Source organism: Anguilla anguilla, chromosome 14, assembly GCF_013347855.1.
Source record: "Anguilla anguilla isolate fAngAng1 chromosome 14, fAngAng1.pri, whole genome shotgun sequence".
In the NCBI taxonomy this organism is placed as follows: Eukaryota; Metazoa; Chordata; class Actinopteri; order Anguilliformes; family Anguillidae; genus Anguilla; species Anguilla anguilla.
Window position 1 is genome coordinate 10,897,929 of NC_049214.1, and position 26,360 is coordinate 10,924,288.

Below are 26,360 nucleotides of genomic sequence, written 5' to 3' on the forward strand. Positions count from 1 at the left end.
ATTGGCTGAACATTCAATCCTGCACCATGGTAGAAATCAGTGCAGCAGGAGACAGTAAATGCTTTATTTAGCACTGCTATCAGGCCAAACGCGAGAGATTGTGCACCTCACACCAGTTTAGAGGGAGGGCTTACAGGAACCGCGGCTCGCGTCCGTGCTCCCCTACGGGAGCTGAGCGGACGTCACGGGGTCACGCCTCCACACACAGGGGTGACAGACACTGACTCATGTCAAGAGAGAGCGATGACGCACCCAGAGATCACACCACTGACAGGCACCGGAACAAACGAGGACCGGAGTACGCACTGTACAGTGCGTCAACTCAACGCGGTGCGTCAAAAAACATACAGGGATCAGTATATCTGACATCAAATGATCCCGTATAACAGTGCACTCGTATCACACAGTACATCACGCACTCACAGGTATAAGGCTAAAAGGCTAAAAGCAGCATAACTGCAGTACAATCATCTCACACAAAGCGCACATAGTGTGTATGGGTGGCATGAGAGCACCTATGTACAGAGGAAAGATATTAGTGTGCACTTCCAGCCCAATGTGGGTTCAAGTGCAGAATTTAAAAAAAGAAAAAAAAAAAAAAGGTTAACTTTAGCACACCGAAATGAAAAGCTCCCAAAAATGTATTGAGTTAACAACGCAACCTTTCTGTTGCAAAGACCTTCGTCGGGCATCAATGTGCAAATGGGAGGAGCCCAGCCTATACAGGCCCCACTGAAACAATCACAGTAAGTACATAGCGAGGTGAAACAGAGGTGCGAGCATAACAACAGCAGAATGAAGTGACAGTTCGCACGGAAATGATCTAATGACAAAAGGCTGATGACGAAGGAAATTCTACTGAAGAAACCACAACGTTAATGGTGAAGGCACACGCTGCGACTTCCAATAAACCGCACATCGGGCTACACGGGTGCAGTCCCCACACGCCATACAGAACCAGCAAAAACAGACCTCACCACGGCGGAAGTGTGCTCTACATCACATCACCACGTCCTCACTGTGCTGATAGGTTCAATACATCTTTGGGAGCTTTTTCATTTTTGGCGTGCGGGTTTTTTTTTTTTTTCCTTTTCGACGGTATGAGAACACCGCCCCTTCTGAGCGCCAGACGCAAAACTTACTTTGAGATGGGGTTCACGCTCGCTTCCACGATTGCCAACACCTTGCAGTTCTTGATGTTTTCTGGAAACTCCTGGATGCCTATAAAAACCAGCGGGGTGAGAAGCATTAGCGAAAAAGCAGGGCTCCTGTAAGGAACATTAACAGCGGACAGACTCCCCCCCCCCCCCCCGCGCATGGAAATGAAACGAGCAGGTACATTAGCATCTCCATCCATAGCAAAGCACCCTGGGCTGCCCTCGCTCTCCACATCCCTCAGCCTTTATGGGCGGCTTTGTTCTGAGCCGCTGAGGCCTGACGTGCAGCTCTCCAATTTGGGGGGGGGGGGGGTGGGGGAGACAGGAGAGACGGAGGAGGGGAGGCAGGCGAGAAGCACGAGAGGCAGGGAGAGGCGAAAAGGAAGGAAAGAGGGAGGGAGAGAAAACAAGGGGGGGGGGAGAAACAGATGAGAAAAAGGAGCGACAGACGTGTTGCGATAAAACAGGGCCGTTTTCTCCAGGGTAGAAAGCAGCGGAAAGCGGTGTTTGGTGACCCCCCCCCCCCCCCCCCCCCCCCCCCCCCCCCCCCCCCCATCTTAAATCATCGGGGCTCTCTGGGCTTCAGTGCCGGGGCAGCACCATCCCACTCTAAACAACCAGAGGAGGTGAGTGCTCGGGTGATACATCCGCTTAAAAAAAAAACCCCCAAAAAAACACCTCGCCCCGCGCCAGCCTCGAGCCTGCGAGTTCTCATACAAAAAAAAACAAAACTTCCCAGAAGGACGGACCGGCCTCGAGGTTAACCACAGAGTTCGGCGCTGAACGTGCTTCAGAGAGAGCGCCTTCTTTACGAAAGTAAACACGCGCCTCAGCCTCCGCAGCGGAGACGCTTCACCGGCTCCTCAGTGCTCACGACGGCCGCCGCCAACCGCCGCCGAGCCCCAAGCAGTCATTTTTTTACCCACAATTCCACGCGTGCCCGAGCAGAGCGGAGGCGCGAAACCTTTTAACCCCGTACGGCCGGTATTTACTATTCAAATCAGCGTTCCCTCAGAGAACGCCGATGAAATTTTAATGGAGACCGTTTGGCTTCGACGCGAGACGTCGTTGCTGCGCCTGCATAATTCATCGCGGCGAAATGTTTTTTAATTCGCCGATTCGCCCCGTTTGCTGTTCGCAGGGGCCGCCGCAAACCCTAAAAGAGACCCCTGTGACGCACCTGCGGTGCCGGAGGTGACTCCGCACACGCGAGCGAGCCGCCGCGCGACGCTAGCACAGCTGTGCGGTACTGCGCCACCCGTTACCGCGGGCAACGCCACCTGACCCAGATCAACCTCGCCGCTAACCTCTCAGGCGCCGACCGCGACTGCAGTCAGGCGCTCTGTCGCAGGACGGCACAGGCACGTTTGAGGACGGCTCGAGCGCGGTCTCCGGGGGCCTTGGCTTGGAGAGCGGCGTGTAATAGAGGCGAAGGGGGTAAGCCCTAGATTTTATTTATTTATTAATAGCCTCCCTCTCCTCCGTCTTATTACTTCTGGACCTATCGGCAGCCTTCGACACAGTCGACCACCCCACCCTCCTGTCCTCCCTATCTGCAATGGGGATCTGTGGCACAGTCCTCAATTGGATTGAGTCTTACCTCTCAGATCGCTCCTTCCAGGTAGCCTGGGCTGGTAAAGTATCTGCGCCACACCCCCTCATCACCGGAGTCCCACAGGGCTCGGTCCTTGGTCCTCTCCTCTTCTCTCTCTACACCCAGTCCCTTGGCCCTGTCATCACAGCTCATGGTATGTCTTACCATTGCTATGCTGATGACACACAACTGTTTCTCTCCTTCCCACCCTCTGACACACAGGTCTCAGCCCGCATCACTGCCTGCCTGAGTGATATTCAGAGCTGGATGGTCCGCCACCATCTCAAGCTCAATCCAGGTAAGACAGAGCTCATTTATATTCCGGCTCTTAACTCCCCTCTCTCTGATCTCTCTATCTCCCTAGGTAATACCATCCTCACACCATCACCCTCAACTAGAAACCTTGGCGTGGTGATGGACAACAGACTGTCCCTCACCGAGCACATTTCAGCAGTGACACGTTCATGCAGGTTCTTCCTGTATAACATCCGGAGGATCCGCCCCTTCCTCACAACTTACTCAACCCAACTCCTCGTCCAGGCAGTGGTCCTGTCCCGCCTGGACTACTGTAACTCCCTGCTTGCTGGCCTCCCAGCATCATCTATCAGACCCCTGCAACTCATCCAGAACGCAGCAGCGCGTCTGGTCTTCAACCTCCCCAGACATTCCCACGTTACCCCCCTGCTCACCACCCTCCACTGGCTCCCCGTGATGGCTCGCATCAAATTTAAAACATTAGTGCTTGCCTTCAAAGCAGCCAGGGGGTCAGCCCCTCCCTATCTACGTCAACTCATCAGACCCTACACCCCAGCTAGACCTCTCCGTTCTGCTGCCACATGTCGCCTGGTCCCTGCCCCGGCTCGCACCAGCACCCGGTCACGCCTCCTGTCTGTTCTAGCCCCACGGTGGTGGAATGACCTTCCTGTGCAAGTCAGAACAGCAGAGACCCTGGCCGTCTTCAAACGTAGACTGAAGACTCACCTCTTCAAGCTACATCTCACCTCATCACCCCCCACTACCCTCTAACATTTTTTTTTCTAAAAAAAAAAAAAAAAAAAAAAAAAAAAAAAATTAGGGTGTACAATTCACACTTATACCTAAGCAAAGTTATACCTATTGTAGCTCTCTTGCAGGAATGTTGTAAAGCACTTGTCTCTGAGTTTTGTAATGCACTTGTTGTAAGTCGCTCTGGATAAGAGCGTCTGCTAAGAACCTATATGGTAATGGTAATGGTATTTTTTTTACTTTTTCCATCTTTCATTATCATTTCAAAAAAAGCAAGCGCACCAGGAAGTCGAGCTGGTCTCATAGGCGTCCCTGAGCAAGGGCTGTGAAAACGAAAGGTAATTACTCAGCCATTACAGGAAAGCAAACTTTTGTGCGTCAAGGGCGGGGCAGGGCGCATAGCTGCTCAAAGCAGTACACGCAGAACAAAAGACCAACCTGAGGCTTCGCGGAACTATTTCTCCGTCAAACCTCGCCATGAAGGACAGCGTCATAGCAACGGAGCCAGTCAAACCGCAACCATGGTCATAGCCGCCAGTCACAGTTACCATGGTCACACGGTCACCAAAGTCACCCACGGTCACTACAGTCACAGGTTTGAGTATCAGGAAGTCAGTCGCCATCACTGCTTAAGGGCACTCAACTGTGCTGTGTGTGAATACAGATATTAAATAAGAAAGCAGGTCTGAAGGTCTGAGCTCTGAGGAAATGATCCCTCTTGCAAGGAGCCCCCGTGCACAGTAGGGGTTAAATTCGGAACTCACAGCGCCTCCACTCCAACCGAGCCACCCGTGAGGGCGAGAGAGCTGACGAGAGGCGAAAAGAAGAGCGATCAAAAAGCGGGAGAAAAGGCGGGTCTATCGCCCCGCCCACAGAAGGGCCTGACTCGAGCCCCCTGAGCCCCCGCGCTGGAGCCGTGCGTGAGCGGGAGGCCCCCGGCCCTCGGGGGGGGGGGCGCTCCACAATCACGGGGCCGCTCGCGTCCCGGAGAGGGGGCGAGCACGTGGGAGAGAGCCACCCGTCAATCAGGGCTGAGCGCAGCGCTCAGCCGACGCAGGAGAGCACGGGATTAGAATTAATTCCATCTGAGCCGAACTCAAACATCAGCCGCAGGACACACGCGCCGGCTCTCTGGAAAGCGTGCGGCAGGCGTCCGTTTCCCCGCCCCGCGTCTCACTCGCGTCCAAACGAGAGCTTTTTAGGAAGCGGGCTACCCGTCTGACTCATCCCTTAAATCGACTGGGCTCAGGGGGGAACTGGCCGGAGGAGTCCCCCGGTCAGAGCAGGCGAGCGGCTGGGCGTCAGCGGCGACCGCGCTTCATCCCCCCGGCAACCCGCGGCGGAAAGGGCGGCAACCCCAGAGGGAAGAGCCCGGGTTCGGAAAAGGCCGAGAGACAATGAGGAGTTTCCCCGCTCTCTCGGGGCGAAGTCGAAACGCTGGCGTGGTCCGGGAAGCACCCCGGGGCCCGGCGGAGCGGAGCAGAGCGGCACGTGGGGCCGGACACGCCCCGGCACTGACTCACCCCTCAGACCTGCGCAAGGCCTTCCAGCAGCTCACCGCCCTTTCTAGTCATTGACGGAAAGACCAGATTCCGCCTCTCCCAGGAAATTGGGGCGATTCCCCCCTTCCCCCCCCTCCCCCCCCCACACCGGCTAATTCAAACGCAGTGCTAATTAAGCGGATGCGTTCTTCAGTCAAACAGGAAAGCGGTTGCGTTCAGATCTGACTGTGTAACGCGAAGGTTCCCGGTCGTTATGAGCGCGTGCGGTGGAGGCGAGCTGTGAGGACCGCACTGGGAGAAGAGAGCCCTGGAACCATGGATGTGGGGCTGAGGCAGAAGGCTGACCCAGTGCCGCTGCTGTTTGTGATGGGGGGAGGGGGAACAGGAGGGGGTGAGGGGAGACCAGGGAGGGGAAGGCCTGGGGACCCCTCGCTCTGTTTCTCTGGGCCTGCTCAGCCTCCACTGAGCATAATGGGGTCTGACAGTTCTGGGGTAAAGTGGTGGACAGAGGAGAGGCCAGGTCTGCATTCACTCTGCACCAGGGGAGAGCTAGTAAACACACACACACATACACACACACACGTGCACACACACATGCCCGAAAACACACATACACTCACAAGCACAGAGACACACGCAAGTACACATGCACACACTCACGCACACACTCACATGCACAGACACACACACACGTGCGCAGACACAATCACACACTCATACGCACAGGGACCCACACCGCTAATTGAGAGAGCACATACAATGCACAACCGAAATAACACCATCCAAACCCGTTTTGGAAATACCAGCAACATTCATGCCCCATGTGTCAAACACACAAATACTGGTCACACCTTCACGAAAGTAATGAGTCACAACTCAAAGGTCTTTCACATCCGGCATGTGTGCACTAAATCTGAGCAAATATGAGACGGAAGTTCCTTCGATGCAGTTAAAGATGGCAGATCGTTTATTCCGATCTGCTAGTCGAGAAGGCGCAGAACGTCACACAGGGAGAGCCTGGAGCCTGCAGCTCAGAGACCTTCTCTGAGGTCACAGCAGAGAGAGCAGGCTGAGCACCATTTCTCACACACACACACACACACACACACACACACACACACACACACACACACACACACACACACACACACACACACACACACACGCACACACGCACACACGCACGCACGCACAGCGACACAGCACCTGCCTCTTCACAGACCCGAGTCTGTCCAATAGCTCTCTGCAGCGTGGTGGAACAAACAGCCATTCCTCCAGAGATAATACACAGCCACAAGATACTCAACTCTTGCATCACCTCAGTACCTTCCCTCAATTACAGAAGATTCTTGTTGGAAACAGGAGCTTCCAGGTTCCACTATACGACAGTACAGAAAACCCACAACCACAGTCCTTGGTCACACTCCTTAATGGGTCAGAAGATGCATCAAGTTTGAAATGCTTTGACATCAAAAGGAGACTAAGCCCTCAATTTTATCATGGAGTTGACTATCTTGGCTACATGATCTGCGATTCCTCCATAGATGGGAGGGGGGCTCAGAAAGCACTTCCTGGTAATGTCCAGTAAGGAGGGCTGTAGCGACAGCTACAGGCAACAGAGGACTATGGGCGTACAGAATGTGAACACCACTCAATGCAGGGACAGCCGCCATTTTTACCTGCAGCTGAACCGCTCCACTAATGAGTGAGCTGTGCACTGGGGATTCAGACAGCGCAGAAGATTGTGATCTGGGAACTAAGTGTCCCAGGGTGAAGTCATCAGCCAATGGCTGAATAAAGTGACTGAATGATGTCACATATCAGGCCGCTCCCACTGTCTCTTTATACTCGTAACCTTCTCTACATTCCTGCCCTGCAGGACTGAAGCTGATGGCTGGGTATTTATGACTTACTTATATGACCTTTCCAGGATACCATAATCTCAACACCAGATGCTCTCCACTGAGGAAAAAAAATAAAAAATAAAAATAAAATTTTATTTTTAAATAAAAATAAAGGCAACGTACTGCTTTTTATTGAACAGAAACATTTTCCTCAACCAACGGAAACAATGGCATTCGAGGCCGCAGTCACAACATATCCCCCCCCCCCCACCCCTGAGGCGACCGACAGGCAAAGCGTGGCTGCAAGCGGTCCGCAGACTTCCCGCCTCTCTCTCCTGAGGACATTAAGAGCCTGTCTCACTGCGCTCCTCTCATTTCGTTACCCGGGGACGCGCTGTCTGGCAGCGCGTGTTCAGCGCCGACGCGGGCGCGGGCTCGCCTCCTCCGTCCGGGACGACCCCGCTGATGCGTGCGCTGGAGCGAGAGCTAGCGCTGTGCACAAACACGGCGCCACCGCGCCGCGTTTTTCTGCTTTTGCAGAAGAACGCCTTGTATTAGTTCAACCGTTTTGAAGCATTACGGCGATGGGCAGTTTATTTTTTACAAACGCTTAGCATCAGCCATCAACATTTTTGCCAAGCTAATTGCCAACTTCCTTTGAAGGCATTTTTTACCTGTACCTGAGCATCAGATCCCAAAATCAGCCAACTTTTATCATTGTTTTATTGGTCAACCTAAACACTTTTAGGACATACTGCACCTTAACACTTCCTTTGCCAAACAAAATGACCAAATGAGGACACACTGCACACTAACGCTTCATTAACTCCAGGGTTTTTCCAGCAGTGAAAGGTCTCAAGCGGCTGCCTAAATGCTCTCTCAAGCCGCATGAGCCACCTTACAGGGCCCGAGAGAGCACGGCTCAGTGAGCACAGGCAGCAGTCCGGCCCCGCTGCACAGAGGAGCGCCTCACGCACCGCTGAGCCGTTACGCGCAGATCCTCCTGGCCGGAGGCGGAGCGTACCGCACGCGGCTCCAGAGGATCGGCCTCCAACGCGGGGGCTAACGCAGACACGCCCGCCGGCGGGGAACCGCCATCGCAGGACGCCGAGGGACGCGGAGCGGGAGGGTCGTCGATCCTCAAACCGCCCGCTAGGCTAGGCTAGGCCGCCTGGATCTCCACCGCGCCGCGCCAAATTCACCCGCCCTCTGCGGCGTCACCCGCCACGGCGAGGGACGGATGGGTGGGGGTCGCGGCACGGTGGGGGGGGGGGGGGGGCGGCGGGGTCTAGACCGAAGCGGCGCGCTTCGCTTACTGTTCTTGCTGACGTCAAGTTCCCTGAGGTTGATGAGGTTTGCGATCGCCGCGGGCAGCACCGTGATGTCATTATCTGGCATGCTCAGTCGATAGAGCAACTGGCAGTTGAAGAGTTGCTGTGGAGAGATGAAGACAAAGAGAGAAAGTGAGTGGGAGATAAACAATAATAATTAAGGGTTTCAGATGACCTTGATTAGACATCCTTTTGAGCTTAAAATTTTCACTTAATTTACAGCATCAAATGCTGTAAAAATGATAAATAATATTATCATCAGGCCGATGCTGATAGGTTTATTTTAAACCGTTATCGGCCGAAACCAACATAACCCCAATATTACTGTGCATCCATTCTTAACAGAGCCTCTGACCCACGTTGGACACTATTGCATATTTGCACTTAGGAGAAAGGTGTCTGATTTTTGGATATTTGATATTTTATATAACTACGAGTACCTCTACTCCATCTTAAAGATTCTAAGGTAAACATCTGAATAGTCCATTGTAACATCTGAATGGTCCCCCCACTTGCATTGGTGTACACTTTTCTTAAAGTAGTACCCGTTTCTTAAAGTAGACTCATTTGTATCAGACATGGACGACTGGCAACGGCAACTGGCAAGCTGTCTTCACCGCTTCCGCTGTTTGGCCTGAAACACAGCCTCCACCCTTCTGCTACACTGAGTGCCCAGCTAGGGCGCTTGCCATCAGTAAGTATGTTTGTGCCAAAGTGGTGCTGTCAGGGACTTTGGACTCTTCCGCTGAATCTTCAGCTGGTGCAGGGCCTGGAGAGAAACGGAAGCACTCGGGAGAAGACGGGAGGAGGCGTAATAAAATGAAAAATGCGGGGGCTGATTTACAGCTCCGCTGACGAGCGGCCTGGAGGGCCACGGCGGTGCAGAGCGGAGAGCCGGCAGATGTCTGAGCCAATCGCGTTCCCCCCTGAGCGCAGACGCTCCAATAGGACGCCGGCGAGACGACGCCCCGATGCACCGCTGCACGCAGCGGCCAATCAAACGTCCGCTTGGCGACGGCGTTAACGCGCACCCGCGCGTCACATCCACCTGCTGTCCGGCTCCACCAGGCAATGTGAGGAAGAGTCACTGGACAAACGACGTTCCGTTAAAAAATGAATGAGTTTAGGACGCCGTGCACGAGTAAGGAACTCATCTCTCGGGCCGAAAGGGGGTGCAGAGCAAAACGCGGTGTGTTTCTCTGGATAGAGGAACTTACAATGCAACACTGTTTCTTTGTGAGGCAAAACAATCAAAGCAATGTGTTCGCTGTGCAGTCAAAGACTTTGTTGTTTGTTTTTTTTAAATGGTTACATTTTGGCTTCTTTATTTTCAGTCTTTTTGTCTGTTTTTGGACCCCTGACCGAACCCCGGCTTTTCCTGGAAATGGCCATGGCTGGTACAGGAATCCCCGAAACACATGGTTCGGCCTGAAGCTGAAACAGGAGTTTGGGTTGCTGTGGAGGTTGGAGAGGAGTATGGAGTTCAGACTGGGCTTGGGGTTGGGACAAGAGCTGGGATTGGGCTGGGAAAATGGGCTGGGACCGGAAATGAGTTTGAGTCTGAACTTGACACAGGAATGGGGGTAGGGGTAGGGATTGAGTTTGGGTTTGGAGTTGAAACTGGACTGGGGGTAGGGGTAGGGATTGAGGTTGGGTAGAGCGTTGAATAGAGATTGGAGTAGTGATTAAAACAGAGACTTGCATTGGTGTTGGGACAGGGACAAGAGCTGGGTGAGGAGCTTGGGCTGGGTTCGGGTTTTGTTTTACTTTTGCCCACACCTATGACTTCCGCAGAGCCGCAGGGGTAAATAAAGTATGTGGATGAGCCAGAATACCGGCAATGGCGGTATAATACGGTGCATCCATTCCAATTAGATCAAGTTTGTTTTGGCCACAGTTGGGGTTAGGGCAGAGTTAGGAATTTGGGTTGGGTTTTTAAGAGCGTGGAGGTGGGACCGGGGCCGGGACCGGGGGCAGGACCGTGACCCGGAGGTGGGGAGACAGGCAAGCTCACCTTGGGCAGGTCCTCGATCTGGTTGGCGTCCAGGAAGAGCTCCTCCAGGGTCTTCTCGTGGCTGAAGATGTCCTTGGGCACTTGCTCCAGGCTGCAGTGGGAGTAGTCCAGCGACGTCACCGTCTCCTCCTCCCCCCGCAGGCAGCGGCACGGCACCAGCCGCACGAACAGGTTCCGCTTGCTCGTCATCCTCAGGCACTGCGGGGCACAGAGGCGCAGCCTTTACCGCGGCTGCAGAGGCCGGGGCCGCGGCGCTACGGGCCCCCGAAGCTCCAGGGGCCCCAGCGCACGGTCACTCATCTGAGCAGAGTGACAACGCGCGGCCGCCTCAAAACTGAGACCAGACACAAACAAAAGGTCTGCAAGGACACACTGGTTGTTTTTTTCTTTCTATTATTCCCCAAGAACATTCCGGTATTACCTAATAACCTGTGCAACCTACACTTTGCTATCAAACACAAGCATGCTATAGGGATTGAAAGGGACTTCTCTGTATTGCCCATGATAAATAGACTGGAGGGGTTACTCAGATCCCAGTGTTTTCGCATTAACACATATATTCAGAAATGCCATCTGAATCATGATTACTTCTTCCCTGAAAGTGCGGGTTTTAAATGTCCATGCATGCCATAGAAACACACATTTTACACCATTCTGTGACATTCCTCAAGGATCTCTCCTCTTACCGGTTTAAAACTGGACACAGCCAGTCATCTCAATCTGACTGGCTTGCCAGCCTGTCCATCATGTTTCGACACACAACTACTCAGCATATTCAGAGCAAGGCAAAGGGCTTTTTTCTTAAAATCACCCCTGGGACAGAACGTAAAGTGGGGGTCGTAGTTATGCTGTCAGCGCACACAATGAGCTCTGGTCACTCAAGCTCCGCCCCCAAACACCCCTGCAGCACCTCTTCCCTCCTCCAATTCATTATTTCCTTCCTCCTCTCAGACAGTTCCTCTCATCAATCTTACTCATCGGCAGTGTCAGGAGGAACACCCCCTCCGTCTGCTAGGACACCGGAGACTGCCACTGCAGGGGACAACACACACACCAACACGCACTCACACTCACACTCGCGCTCACACACGCTCACCCTCACACCGCAGTTTTTTTTTAATACAGGAAAATCTTTCAGTTTTCCTTTAGCGAACATTTCCATGTCTACCAACACCTTCGTTAACACAAGGTGAATGCTTCGCCTCCACGTCAAATGTTTTTTTTAAAAATCGACGGAAAAATGCACACTCACCATAGCAAATGAATTACTGCAGGTACATCACTAACCACATTAACGTATGCTGAATTCATTCACCCACCGCCCTCTCTAAACGGCCTGCCTGGCACTCCTGGCCCTGCGGAACAGGTGCCATCCCAGCCTGCGTAAAGGAGCTGTCCTGGTGAGAAGCCAGGCCTTCCCTCGCCAGAAAAACACAAACCCTGCTGGCGTTACTAGTGTGACCCGCCTCTACGTGAGGAATCCACACGCTGTTTTTGTCCGGTTTTCTGTCCTCGAGTAAAACTAGGGGCAGGCCACGCAAAGTGTTTGTACGTGAAAAAATGAGCAGAATTCCCCAGTGGGAGGGCATTGCATAGCATCGTTACTACAGTCGGTCAAAGACTAGCGACTTGCCTCACTTCACTGAATAAGACACTTGACCTTTAGACAATACTGCTTTATACTGTGTCTGCAAAACAGCTCATTTTAATAAAACATTCCAGTTTCTGAGCAAGTATGAGATAAATTCAGAAAAACACCCACAGCCACGAGAGAATCTACTCAGAAATTCACCACAAACCTCCCCTCCCCCAGAAGGAGCTGTTTACAACCCCGGTCTGAGCACAAAAAGCATACCCCATGCTCAAAATAACTTCCAGTTACATTTCTCTCAAACCAATTAATCATGTGAACTAGGTGCAAGAGCAAACTGTAATTTACATTCTGGAAGAACAGGAAGTCGAACTATTGCACATATTATATATTTGGCAACAAACTCCTTCAACCATAAACCACGAAACCACTCAAAATAGACCCCACAAAACAAATGAAATGGGCCATGTCACACCTTCCGTTTGCATGTGATTTTCCTGTTTGTGGGATCCCAAAGGTTCTCTGAGAGATCGTAAACACTGTGAGTAATACAGAGTGAACATGGGGCTGTAGCGGTTGTTGACACGCTCTCATATGAACCTGGGGCGCTAGGCTAGGCTACACGATCGCGATAGAGAGCCGAGCCGACCCGACCCGGAAGTGCGCGCTGGCCTAGGGGAGCCTGGGCCTGCGGTTGTCACGGCAGCCGGAGGGGAGGAAGCGAGGTGGGCGTGGCTCCCTGTGGGCGGGTGGAAGCCCTGCCCCCGGCCCTTCCGTGAGGGCGCGGCGGGGGCACCCTTGGCCCTCTGAAACCCGACACAGAGGGGGAGCGCGGAGCGGCCATGTTTCCCACGCCGCCGCCGTGGTTACGGGGGGGGGGTTCCTGCCAGGCCCGCGAGACTCTGACCACAGCCACGTCCGACGAGAGCGGTAATCCCTGGGTAATTGAGTTTATCGCGGGGGATGGAGTGAAAGGGGGGGGCGGAGGGGGTAGGGGACAGGACAGGACGTGCTCTGTGGAGGAACATTCGGGCTGATCTCCCGTTCGGCCTGGAGACTCAGAGCAGCTGCACGCCCCTCTGGACCGCATTACAGAGCCCAGCCACCGCGCCCCCTCAGCACCATGCAGTGCACCATTCAGTTTACCACAGCGCAATGCCGCGTTTGTACTAGCGCAGATACTCCAGCGCTCTCCTTATCTCATCTAATAAGCAGGGTACTTTACTTAGACTGCATTTCTCCACAGGGAAAAAACACAGACACCTAACCCTCTTTATCCACATAAAGATGAGCAGGACACACATGTGTGGGAATGCTCATATGAAGAGTGAGAGAACGACCTCACAGGAAATGGGCAGGACCTACATGTTGACGGACACACTCGACTGGAAAACGAAAGCAGGATTTGCTTCAAATTCCACATTTCCTGCTGTAGGCATAATCCAATCCCTAACGACCACGAGAACCATTAACTTGCGCAGAGGGAGTTCTCTTCCAATTTCTTGCTCTTCTTTCTAAAGAACAGATATGAACAACATCCATGCGATTCGAAACAGAAACGGCACGCTCACAGCCGATGTGATTCAGAACAGGAACAGCGTAGTCACGAATGAGAGGCATCAATTGTAAAGCGCTTTGGATAAAAGCGCTATATAAATGCAGTCCATTCAGTCACAGCCGAGGCAATACAGAACAGAAACGGCAAGGTTACAGTCGATGCGATTCGACAACAGAAACAGCAAGGCCACGGCCTCAGTCGCTGGCTCAGAGCGAGGAAAGCATTTCAGCAGAAATTTCTTTCTACAACCTACTATGACTTCCAACATAGCTGGCTTATGTTCTCAGGCTTATGTCTATTTCTCTTTCTCTGGGTTGTTTTATTCTCTCCTGCTGAAAACGGCACAAACAGACTGAAAGGTTCTCTGACTGGCGTCGCTCGGTGCGCTCTTCACACGGGGGCGGAGCCTGATGCAGTCAGATGGGAGGGGCCCGGTTCTGAGGGGCCCGGTTCTGAGAGCGTTTCCTGCTCCCCAGGGCAGGACGGGGTGGGGCGGGGCGAGGGGAGCAGGAAACGCTCTCCAGCAGGGAGAGAGAGAGAGCTCCTTCAGGCAGGGCTCGAGGCTGCTCCCCCTCTACACGGCGCTGCTAGCGGAGCGAGCAGCAGTTCCCCGCCCACGCACGGCGGCAGCGTCGCAGCGCGCAGTCACACCGTACGCTCAGGGCCCTCACACCATAAGGACGTCAGCTCAAACACACACACACACACACACACACACACACACACACACACACACTCATCCGAGCGACGGCGGTAAGGCTGGAGTGTGTGAACGCGGCTGCGGCGCGGAGCCTGCGGGCTTCATTTGCACCCTTCAGATGAAGCACACAAATGAGCAGCTCATCATTCAAAACGCATCAGGAACGGGTTAGCCAGCTCATTCACCAGGTCTGACAGCATTTTTACCACGTCTTCGTCATGAAATAAACAAGCCGCACACAATTAAACGATCAAGTCCAGATTTAAAAAAACGAGTTTCCTATGATCCTTATAGGGACAGGTTAAAAATCTGTGTCCATAATCCACAGTCAAGCCATTTAAAAGGCACAAATTGACAGTATTAGCAGTATTTATAGATGGCTCACATCTAGCTGATATGGCAGAATGGGATTAGTGAGAGTCTTAGGGAGGGAATGCTTAATCCAGACCCTATGCTGTAGCTGCGGCGCTGGGTTCGACGCGGAATTAGGCCAAGCTGTTGAAAAACACGGCGTTCCACTCCGCTCCAGGGAAAAAGAAAAAAAAAAACAAGCTAGCGCTTCCCCTACCGCACGCGCTCCGCACACAACACAGAGCTCGCGCCGAGCGCTCGGGGCTGGAGCGCTGTCTGAGCGCGGAATGAGCGCGGGAACGACGCTACTGAGGAGCCCTGCTGTGCTTCAGAAGGAAAAGGAAAACAAAAACCAACACACGCATCTGACAGGCACACAGCCTTTTATGTAGCTGCACGACAATGTCATCCTTCACAACAAACCACCATCGTAATGAGATGTTGATGTTCTCAGTGACAACGTTCACACGCACACAATATTCCGGCCACAGCCATTGTTCAGAATAAGACAATTTTCGGAATAAGCCGTCTGCACGGCTACTGAGAAATGAATGTTCCTGTTTACATGCAGCTGTGCAGTCACAGATTAAACGTAAAATGGCCGCGTAACTCTACGTCCCTCAGGCTCTTTATTTACCTGTAAAATTTCTAACAGCAGAATCATTTCTGCTTCCATCCAAAAACGTTGCATCAGCTTTGCTGGGCATGGCTAGCTGGTCTGGCTCGTTAAAGCACCATGGGTAGCCTAGTAACAGCAGTGCCAACCGTAGACAACGCCCTCAGGTCGTACGCGTTGCAAACTGTCACGGAAACCCTGACTGAGATGGATATTCCAAATAAGCTGTACACATGCCCAAATAGCACTCCAATAACCCGACTAATACAGACGTACGCCACATGTCTTAATCAGAATATGCCGTATATGGAATAAGGTCTTATTCCGGGCTTTTAAATCAGAATATGCAGTTTACATGACCCATATCTTATTTGGGACATTTTCATCAGCAGCTCCTTGGCAGGTCACAAATAAAAACATACCGATAAGCAATCCACACAAACAGACACACAGAGCACTAAAATAGACAGGCCTACATGATAAGCACTAGAGATTGACAAGTCTAGTTTTGCAAGTTTCAAAACTGAAAAGCCTTCGTAAAGGACATGTACATTAGAAATTAAGTCGGGTGCAGTCCGCAAATCAGTGAGTGCATGTTTGTTCAGCTAAGAGCCAGATTTTTAGTTTGGCTTTAAAACTTTAAAAATGGCCAACTGCAGACAGAAGGGTACAGAGCAATCTCCTCTGCAAAACCGCTCTACAGCATTTAGAGCTGCCCCCTGCTCGCAGTGTGACATCACGAGGTGGAGGAGGGTCTAAATTGTGCAAAGACGTGTGTGGATAGGGCTTTTTACTCAGTCTTTCTAAAAGCAATTTTGTGTACAGACTTTAAAAGTTTAATGGTTGTTTTTCCAGCTTGATCCCCTGGTTGTAGTGCAAAATAGGACAAGTGAGAATCATGGCGTGCATGAATATCTTAAGCATCCATAGAGAGACAGGCTCTAATTTGTCTAAAATTTGCTGAACTATATTAGATATTTTCTGTCATTTTTTTTGATGTGTTTCGTAGAATTGAGATTGGAGTCCAGGATGATGCAGAGATATTTGTAATTAGTAACTGTCAATCTTTTCCCCCTAAATATCAATGTCAGCATGAAGTGGTAGTTTTTGGCTTTCTGAAAAATTGTCTATCTGTCTATCTTTTCCCCCTAAATATCAATGTCAGCATGAAGTGGCAGCATTTGGCTTTCTGAAAAATTATTCCCACAGTTTTGCTGACTTCATTAACCTTCAGTGACAATTTCAGACGAGTGCACCTGCTAAGCGAACACCTAGTCCCTTCAAATCCTGATGATCAAATTCCAGCGCACTGCACTGTTCTTCCTGTGTGCAGCGCATCATGGCAGAATGGTAAAGCAGAAACTGTGGCTGTGAGCCAGTGCTGCAAGCAGCCTATGTCGTTAGGGGCAGGATGTGCATGCACACACACACACGCACGCACACACACACACATACACACACGCTCACACACACACGCCCACACACCCAAATTCCGCCAGTCCCTGAAGTGAGTTTCAAAATGTCTGACTGCCACTGCTCTCCAGACGCCGAGAGCAAGCGACCGCGTACGATAGGCCACAGAAACGCACGCTCGCATTAACGAGGCTGGCTCACAAAAGCGGAACGATTTCCCCGCCTGAACTTTCAGAGCTCTGATAACGCGAGGCCCTCACAAACCGCAAGGAGGCCTCTTCTGAGAGCTGGAGAGCAGCGGTAAGTGCGCCGTGCTGAAGCACGCGCAGACGCGGCTGTGTGAGAACGAGGAGCCCGGGCGTCCGGTTGCAGGTCAGGAAGAGGCTGACGGCGGTATCGGATGAAAAGGTCACGGCGGCCCTGGTGTAGAGCGGCGCTGGAGAACGGCGAGCTCACAGGGTTTTATTTCCCTCTTCTGCTCGGTGACAGCGTCCGCCTGCCCCCCCATCCCCCCATCCCCCCCACCGCCGCCGCGGCTGCCAGCGGGCGCCCTTTCAATTATTCACGCGGGAGAGGGATCGGGTTCGAGAGACCGGCACGCCGCCGCTTCCTCTCCCCCCCGCCTGCCACGGACACGCTAATCCCAGACCTGAGCCCGGCGCATCTGCCCCAGCTGGCCGGCCGGAACTTTCAGGAAAAGCCACCGTGCGTCGGGCCCGTCCTCGGTGGCACAGATTACAGTTCTGCTGCTGCTCCAGTTTACCCCCCCCCCCAGACTCAGGGGGAAACAAACCACACATTGTTCCTGTGCTGAACTGGGAGGGGAGAATGTGATGGGGGCCTCACTGTCACTGCCCTGAAGACTGGGATGGAGCCACACGATTACACCAGAGCCACCCTCCGTGAAACCCTTGAAACCAATTTCACAAACTTCTGAACCACTTTCAGGACACATCCACACTCAGTGCTCTTGGTTAAGATGAGGCTCAAATTGTTTTTTAATTTTGACGGTCTTACACACCAAACTCTACAGCATCACCAAAGATGGACAAGCGAATAACAGCCTCTATTATGGAGTAGCCAACTGAAAAGTATTTGACTCGCGTGAACGATAATTCGTACACATTTAAAACAGAACTGGATTCCACTGTTGCTTCCTGAGCGAAACCGGCGGCTTCGGTTTAAAAGCGTTAGCGCTGAAAAGCTGCTCGTTACGCCGTTTTGCGTCGGCGACTCCACGCCAGGCTCTTCCACCGTCGTGGCCATAATTGCATCATCATTACCCGGACCGCAGCTGTTCGGCTCCCGGCCGCGGCCCTCCGGGGCCAGACGCTAAGGCTCTCGTTAGCGGCCCGCTGGTGCTCAGGGGAAACCCGCAGGACACGCGGTTAGCCAGCAGGTCACGGGGGCCACACACCGCCATCCCGCTGAGACGCGCTGCAGCCCGACCGAAACTAACGTTTCAGTATCCATTTCGTATTTATTTATAGCAAACTGTGCACAATTATAGCACGGAGCAATTTTTCTAGCTGCTTCCCGTTGCAGATTCAAAAAAATTCCAACTGCAAATCGGGTCAGGAAATGGATAAAGCCTCAACGTTAATGGTCGCTTAGTAGCCAAGGGCAACCATAACAACACCGCTGGCTACAATGTACTGCAGCCTGGCTGTGTTTCAGCTCCATTCAGTCAATTCCTAATACAGCGCATGTACACACGTTGCCTGCTGAAATCATTATACTGAAAGTCCTGTGCTTCCAAAACAGGTACCACTGAAACGAGTTAACGTCTGCTACATTTTCAAACCAGTTGGCTAAACGCGCTCAAGAAGACTATAATATCATGTTCAGCTGGTCTCCATGGCCTTCGGCAACCAAGCGATATAGCCTATTGCGACTTACTGTATTTATTAGGTTCCATTTCATCAAGCTTCGCTAATAATGTTAATCTTTTTTTGAATAAAATGTGAGTAATTCCAAAAAAATGTACATTTTTCAACAGGACTGGAGCGTGAGCTGCTTTAATGGAGGGAAATCCGGTTCATTCAAGCCACTAAAAACCGATGAGCGGTAGCCCTACAACAGCAGCGCGGCCGTTTCCAGTGAGAAAACTCCACTGATCCCAAAGCGAGCAGCTGTGGAGCACAGGAGCCAGGGACTCAAGGACTAAAGGCCAGCGTGGGCTAATTAGATCTGCCGAAGGGGTGATGAATCGCCCTGGCCGGACCCACCAGACGAATAACTAATACCCAGCGAGCTCGATTCATTACGGCTCGCAATCAATGAGCCCCTAATAATAGCAGGGAAAATGAGTCTCGCCGTGCCGGGGACAGGCAGGCTGGAGAACCTGAGCAGGCCTCGCGGCAGGGCGGAGCAGAGCCGCTCTCACCGCAGAGGGAGTCAGGTAGCGGGGCCTCAGCGCTATAAAAGAATGTGATTAAAGCCGCGACTGCCAAACGAAAATCCATTTGGACGCGTTTCAGACTCCTTTATTCATTACGAGTCTATTCCCTCCCCCGCTGCACACTGTTTCTGCATTTCTCTCTTTACCCACAATCCTCCTCGGTGAGCAGAACGTTCTGTTCCGTGCAAGTCGCAGCGCCATCCCAGAGAAACGTTCGCAGGGCCGTGATTAGCGTTAGCCACAGCCCAGCAGTTCGCCCATTAAGAAAATGAGCAGGAGCTAATCCGATTGGCAGAGAAAGGGTTCCCCACAGCCTGTCACGGCAGGGCGCGAGCGCGCACGTCTCCGAACGGGTGTGGCGCACGGCGCTGAACGTCCCCACAGCAGCACCTGCGAGCGTCAGAGTTCACCAGGACTGCCAGTGTCCGCGTTCACCAGGAGAGCCATGGTCGGGGTTCACTAGGACAGCCAGTATCCGCGTTCACCAGGAGAGCCAGCGTCAGAGTTCACCAGGAGAGCCATGGTTGGGGTTCACCAGGAGAGCCAGCGTCAGAGTTCACCAGGAGAGCCAGCGTCCACGTTCACCAGGAGAGCCAGCGTCAGAGTTCACCAGGAGAGCCAGCGTCCACGTTCACCAGGACAGCCAGCGTCAGAGTTCACCAGGAGAGCCAGCGTCCACGTTCACCAGGACAGCCATGGTTGGGGTTCACCAGGAGAGCCAGCGTCCGAGTTCACCAGGAGAGCCATGGTCGGGGTTCACCAGGACAGCCATGGTCGGGGTTCACCAGGAGAGCCATGGTCGGGGTTCACCAGGAGAGCCATGGTCGGGGTTCACCAGGACAGCCATGGTCGGGGTTCACCAGGAGAGCCATGGTCGGGGTTCACCAGGAGAGCCATGGTCGGGGTTCACCAGGAGAGCCATGGTCGGGGTTCACCAGGACAGCCATGGTCGGGGTTCACCAGGAGAGCCATGGTCGGGGTTCACCAGGAGAGCCATGGTCGGGGTTCACCAGGAGTTCATGGTGGGGCACTCTGACCCTGCTACACACAGCTGGAAAGCTGAAGCCCCACTCAGGTCTGCAGAACCTGCAGCGCTGCGGGCGGAGTCACTGACAGGACAGCGGCTCCGGCTTCGCGCACTTCACCGTCAGCCAATCAGCTGCGCGTCAGAGGCCGTGCAGTGTAAGGGGGTGAGAAACATGCATGGGCCCTGGACCCCGACCACAGGGTTATAAACAGGGCGTGGTTCCCCAGCCAGTCAAACTGATGGGTCCCCTACATGAGGCTTGAGGCCACATCTCATTTTATCAAGCTCCATCCTCACCACAGCGACACTACTAAAAATCACTCATTCATTTTCATTTACTCATATTCATTTCAGTTTGCAATGAGCGCACTGGGAAACTGCTGCCAGTTTGAAAATAAAACCTGCTGAGACCAGACCTCTGAGTGACTGAGAACCACTTCCTGTGAGACTAACAGAAAGCAGAAAACATAAAGTACGGGGTGGAGGTGTTTTTGTCTCACTTGTAGAGCAGCTACGCTCGTTGTACACAAAACGTTCTCAAAAAAGAGCTTTTTCATGCAAACTATTTCCACCCTGGAGAGTTCACTTTGGGTGAATTATCATGAAAGGCGTAAGCCTACATTAAACGTGACGGGTGAATTTAGCCAGGAACGAGGATGTGACTAATAATGGTAAATAATTAGCGATCAGCGCTCGTGCACTTTTTGGGGCTGCGTCTGCGTTGTGGAGAGGCGCACGCACACTGTATTAGAGCCTCCACACTGGGGCTCGTGTTCCAGTAAACGCACCTGACCCCCCCGGCTCTCCGAGCGCCGCGCCTTATCAATTATGAACGCGCGGCTTTATTTAGACGTCCGCTCTCTCCGCCCGCCCCTGACTTTTCAGAAAGGGGGGGTGGGGGCGGGGCCGGGGACCGAGCCAGGGCCGTAAATAGCAGCCCGAGCGAAGCGCCCTCCCTCCTCCTGCGAGGGAAGTCGTTAATTAAATATGAGATTGAGCCCCGGCGCTGGAGGCTGCCAGAGGCCAACGCCCCCGGCCAATCGGGAGACGGTACCGCCGGGATCCCTAACGGCAGCACTGGGCTTAAATTATGTTCCCCCCCCCCCTAGACGGGGTCATGAAAACAAGCAGCCAAAAGGTTATTTAGTCTTGCCTTATTACCTCAGAGCAGAACGTAGAGAGTCACCGGGCTTTAAAAATGAGTTTGCCGCACTGCCTAGCAACCCAAAGGCTACGGCGTCACCACAGGCATTCCTCTGGACCGGACTGCTGATTCCATTACACCGCTTTCTATGGAAAGCCTTCCTGAGGGACAAACAAGAGACCCTATATGAAACATGTACAACAGCAGCTCAGCACTGGTGAAGACGGGAGTTTGTGCTTCCATCTCTCAAACTCACCGCTCTATAATGTCAGTGCGCCTGATCTTTAAGCCATAACCATCCTTAAACCTGCGCTCACTCATTTAAACTGTATCAACCTTCCCACACTTAGGGTTCAGTGTCAAAATTATAGTGTCAAACATCCTTTTGAAGTAACTTCACCCGGTGATTACCAATGAAATGCAATAGAATTTCCCATCACAGTGAATTGTGGTTATTTGCTGAAAACAAAATGGGGTCTTGCAAGCAACAGAGTCTCAGTAGAAAAACAGACACGGCTAAAAACATCACTGCTCATATCACTACGGTACATGACTACCCAGGGGTTAGGTCTGGAAACAATGATGTTCTGACATGAAAGGAACAGGGTATATCACACAGAGAACAGCCAAATTCAAACATGTTTCATTTCTGGAGTGATAGAAAAGAGTATTTGCCTTCAGCCAATACAATATCTGCCAGAATCTTAAATGATTTGAGGCCAGTAGCTTGTAAATCCTTGGTCATAAAAGTCCTTTCAGGTATTAATAGAGTCGGTATATTATTCTTACAGTAGGGGAAGCTCGACCCTAATTTCTTCAAACAGCTTTATGGCACATAGATGCAGGCTGCCGTAAGGTTCTATGCAAGGCGGCCATACATGCACATCCAGCTGCTGATGAACCAGTAGCATTTAGAACCAGTAGCATTCTGAACTCAAAATCATCAGCTGGATTAGCAGTTGGAGCAGTAGCTACGTGCCCCGTGAACAGACTACGTTTAGCACATTCAAAACCAGCATTCCATCATCATCTACAGCGCTCCCTACAGTGCATTAGCTCCTGAAAGTTGATGTGTGCTAACTGGAAAAATTAATTAGGAGCACATCTACTAATCGTGATTTATCAGTGTGCTCCTAAATATTTCAGCTCAGGAGCACACGTGCTCCTTCGGAAAATGTAACGGTGGAGCCCTGGGTGGAGTGGACCAGCGTGTGGTATAAGGGAGATGCAGCAGCCATTCATTTCAGAGATCAGTCACCAAACTAAACTGAAGAGAAGGCCTAATTTGGAAACTGTGCATCTGCACACACGCAGAGTTGCAGGGACGGGAAAGGCGAAATGTGCTAAAGAATAATGCCCCTTTCACCAAGGAGGCTTAAAAATCTAAAAATACAGCAGTGCCATGACAACCTCTGGAGAGCCTCTACGCGGCCGGCTCTTGCATTCCCCCGGCTTCCCAGGTTGAGCACCACGAGGAGAAAGAGAAGAAACAGGCTTAGCAGGACCGTGGAAATATTTACACCGCGTAATGGGGGAACAATGGATTAACCTCTGAACCGTGTGAAAAGCAAACGTTCGGAAAGGCCGATTCCACCCCGATAGACGTCCAGCCCTCCACAGCCGTGGCTTCAGAGCCTGGCCTCCGGCCACAGCTTTACCGCCTCCGCAGACGGACAGCTCTCAGATAAGCGCTAACCGCCATCGGAAGGTTCCGCGAGATCGCTGTGTATGCGGTTAAAGCCACTGTTCTCCCGCCGTGAATGTGAATGTCCTGTTTGTTTCTCTGCAGACTCAGCCGGGGGGCCGGGGAGGGCGGGGCACCCGCGGGCGCGGGCAGAGCAGGTGGGAGGCGCGACGCCGGAACTTTCCGCAGGGCAGGTGAGCCGCGCCCGTCCGAGCGAAACCCGACACTAAAACCGAGCGGAGAGGCCGTCTCCAGCGCGCGCGAGCTCGCGACCCTCTGCTCACCAGAGCACGACCAAAACACTCCCGCACTCCCAACTCCTCCTTCACTCCCTCCACCTCCCCACACTCTCTCTCTCCATGCCTTCTCTTCTCCTTTAGCCTTACTGGACCCTTCCCACTGCCCCTCTCCAAAATCACCTCTCTTCCCTTTGCTTTATCTACACTCCCCCCCCCCCCCCCCCCACACCTACCTTTTCATCCCAACACCATGCCCCCTCTTCATCTATTCATGGTCTTCGTTCATCTATTCCTGTCCTCACTCCTTTCATCTGTTCCCCTCTACCCATCCTGACAGCTCTCCTCTCTGTGCGTCTCCTTCTCTTCCCCTTCTCCATCTTCATTGGCCCCCTGCCTGTGTATGTGCGTGCTGATTGGTGATAAGGGAGGAATCCAGGCGGGTGCACCGTGTCATCGGCGGGACACGTGGCGTCGGCAGCCCCGTGCCTCAGGCTCCGCCCCCCCTCCACTGCCCCCCAGGGGTGTAAGAGGATACATGTGAGAGGAATGGACGGGTTTCTGTGCGTCCTGTTGGAGGGGGTTTTTCACTCCCACACTAGTTTCAGTTCTCCACTCCAACACAATGAGCGGTGGGAGATTAGTGAAGCGCTGATTGATGTCAACACAGCACCAAACCACAGCTGGCCACCTAACGCGTGGAATTGAAAGACAAAAGCTCCGGCCCACTAAATCCAAGGCTCCCGATTACCACAAACCTCCACTGTCCCTACCAATCGCCAAAGTTTTTAGACAATACTTACTCAATGAATGGCTCACCTTTACATGGTTTAGGCAAGCTTTATTTTATGGGGCTATTCATATAGGCCTAGTTAGAACACATTTAGTTAAATACAATGTTACACATTAATTATGCAGGAGTGCTTTATTTAATTGGTTAGTAGACAGTGGGTGATGAACTTCCTGTTTTAGAATGTGAATCGTTAAATCTTCGTTAAAATGCCAAATATTGTTTTTGTTTTTTATGAACGTCTAACATTTCTAACATGGACATAAATAGCTCCGTCTTTAAACTTATTTTATTATTTTGAAATAGCCTCTCTTATTAACGAGCACAGTAGTTATTTTTACCAAGTGCTATGAGTATTCCGTTTGTACATCTGCACAAGCTTCAAACTTAAGAAAACACTGCGCAGTCGGGAGCCGCCTTTTCACAGTTATTTCATGACAGGTTGTTTCTTAGAAGCGCCTCAGCGAGGCGTCTCCGTGGTAACCTGGACAGACACAATGGGGTCAGGCCCGCGTCTCCGCGCACGCGCCGCAGTCAGCTGGAAACACGAGAACTTGCGATACGCTTTGTCTGGTGTGCCATTACATCGCGCACTCTCCGTCAAACCGGCTTTTCAGAAAAGGCGCTGCGGCCGCCTGCGCGAGGGTACACAGAACTAAACCTACCGAAACACGCGATAAAATCTTTTCCTCTTTGATTCGGGTTACACTCGCGCTGTAGCCCCTGCAGTTAAAGACAGAGATACAGAAATACCTACGGAAACTCTGCCGCTGCCGAGATGTGTTCGTTTCCGAGGCAGATGCGCTCTGCTTGAAAGGACGGGTGACGCTCGGCCCCGCTGCTGTTAGAGTTTCCCCCAGCATGTGATTTTGAGCATGCCGGCACGACTGAAGAGTCATTTCCCATCAGGTGACACAACACCCAAACTGCTCTGTACGTGTGAACCGCAAGCATCACGATCAGATCTAGATTCACTGCACACTTCCTCATAAATTTTAAATGCACTGTCTGTCTTACAGGATCTGGTAATTCCAGGTGAACAGAGCAGGTCTACATTTGCCCCAGGAGTAATTACAGCAGCACTGTTTATGAGTAGGAAGATTAAAAAGATGGCTATTGCTCAATAGGTTAAATGTCATTGGCTTCTTTAATTCCCATGCGGCTGCAGCAATTATGGTCAATTCCCAAGTGAGGTTCATCCTTTCTTAAAAATAGAAACAGGAATCATGTGAACATGTGTGTAACTGATATGAACCCATGCAGTTGAACCAGCAACTGAACTATAGAAAACTATGGCCTTTCTTGAATTTCCAGTTACACGTCGTCGTAAAGGTCACCTGCAGGGGAACTACGAGAAAACAACGCGGTCATGGGCTGCCCTTGAATGCAGAAATGTATAAATCTAAGTCTTATAAAGACAATTTATAAAGTCAAAGATTCTGTGCAATGAATGCATTCATAACATCAAATTTCCCCTGAAAAAACTGCTTTGGACACATTCATTTAGTTCAATTTATTTCCAAGCTCCAACGTGTTATATAAATAAACCCCTTCTGTGTCAGAAAACGCACTGTGAGCTTGGAGACCTTCAGGAAACGTGAGTGACAAGCCGCGGTGGAGGGTGCTGGGGGCTCCCTGATCGCTCCCCACGGGGGTGACTCACGCCCTTACAGACAGACTGAGGGAGATCGCTGTCACCGCGACAGGACGCCAGCTTCCAGGGCGTTATGACAACAAGCAGAGAGTTCCGCCACTCGCCCTTTAGAGGATACTGGCCCCCGCGGAAGGAGAACATTAAAGCTACAGCAGCGCTAATAATGTTTTACAGTATTACGTGCGCTGCCTTATCATCATCCGCATAGTGTCACAGTGCAGCACTTTGGACCAGTGGGACAGCAAATAGTTATTATTCATCATCATCATCATCATCATCATCATTATTATTATTATTATTATTATTAACATAGCTAATTAAGTTATCAATGACAACAGCCAAAGGTAATCTGTCCAGTCTGGCAGTATAAAACAAACATGAAATTTCAGCTGTAAAACTGTCCAATGAGATTCCAGACAACTTGGACAAGCCGTGCCATGGAACATGCCTGTCATCTGTTACCACGGTGCGCCTGGAATCCGCCTCAAACCCTGACCAAGGCTAGGGCTGCTTTCAGCACCGCGCCAAACCCTTCACAGCCATCTGCGTAGCTAGCAGCCCCACTAGCGTGAGCGGCCCTCGCCGTGTCATATGTCCCAAGCTGCTACTCGGGCCGGGGATTACCCCCCCTCGGGTGAGACCACAGGTAAATTACGGCTGAGGATGGTGACTCAAAGCCATAACGGAAACACCCAGGATTTCCCTCTGCCCTGGAAACGGGCCTGGCTGGGTCCACCGGCTGGGAGAG

The 26,360-nt window shown here is 52.0% G+C and overlaps 1 protein-coding gene across 1 annotated transcript in view; it reads right to left on the reverse strand.

Moving 5' to 3' along the window:
- The window catches only part of erbin (erbb2 interacting protein), an 89,852-nt gene that overhangs the window by 31,865 nt on the left and 31,627 nt on the right, over positions 1–26,360 (reverse strand). The window contains 3 exon segments of the mRNA XM_035390222.1: positions 1,143–1,221; positions 8,419–8,536; positions 10,448–10,645. Coding sequence (XP_035246113.1) covers positions 1,143–1,221; positions 8,419–8,536; positions 10,448–10,636 — 386 coding nt within the window. The 5' untranslated portion in view covers positions 10,637–10,645.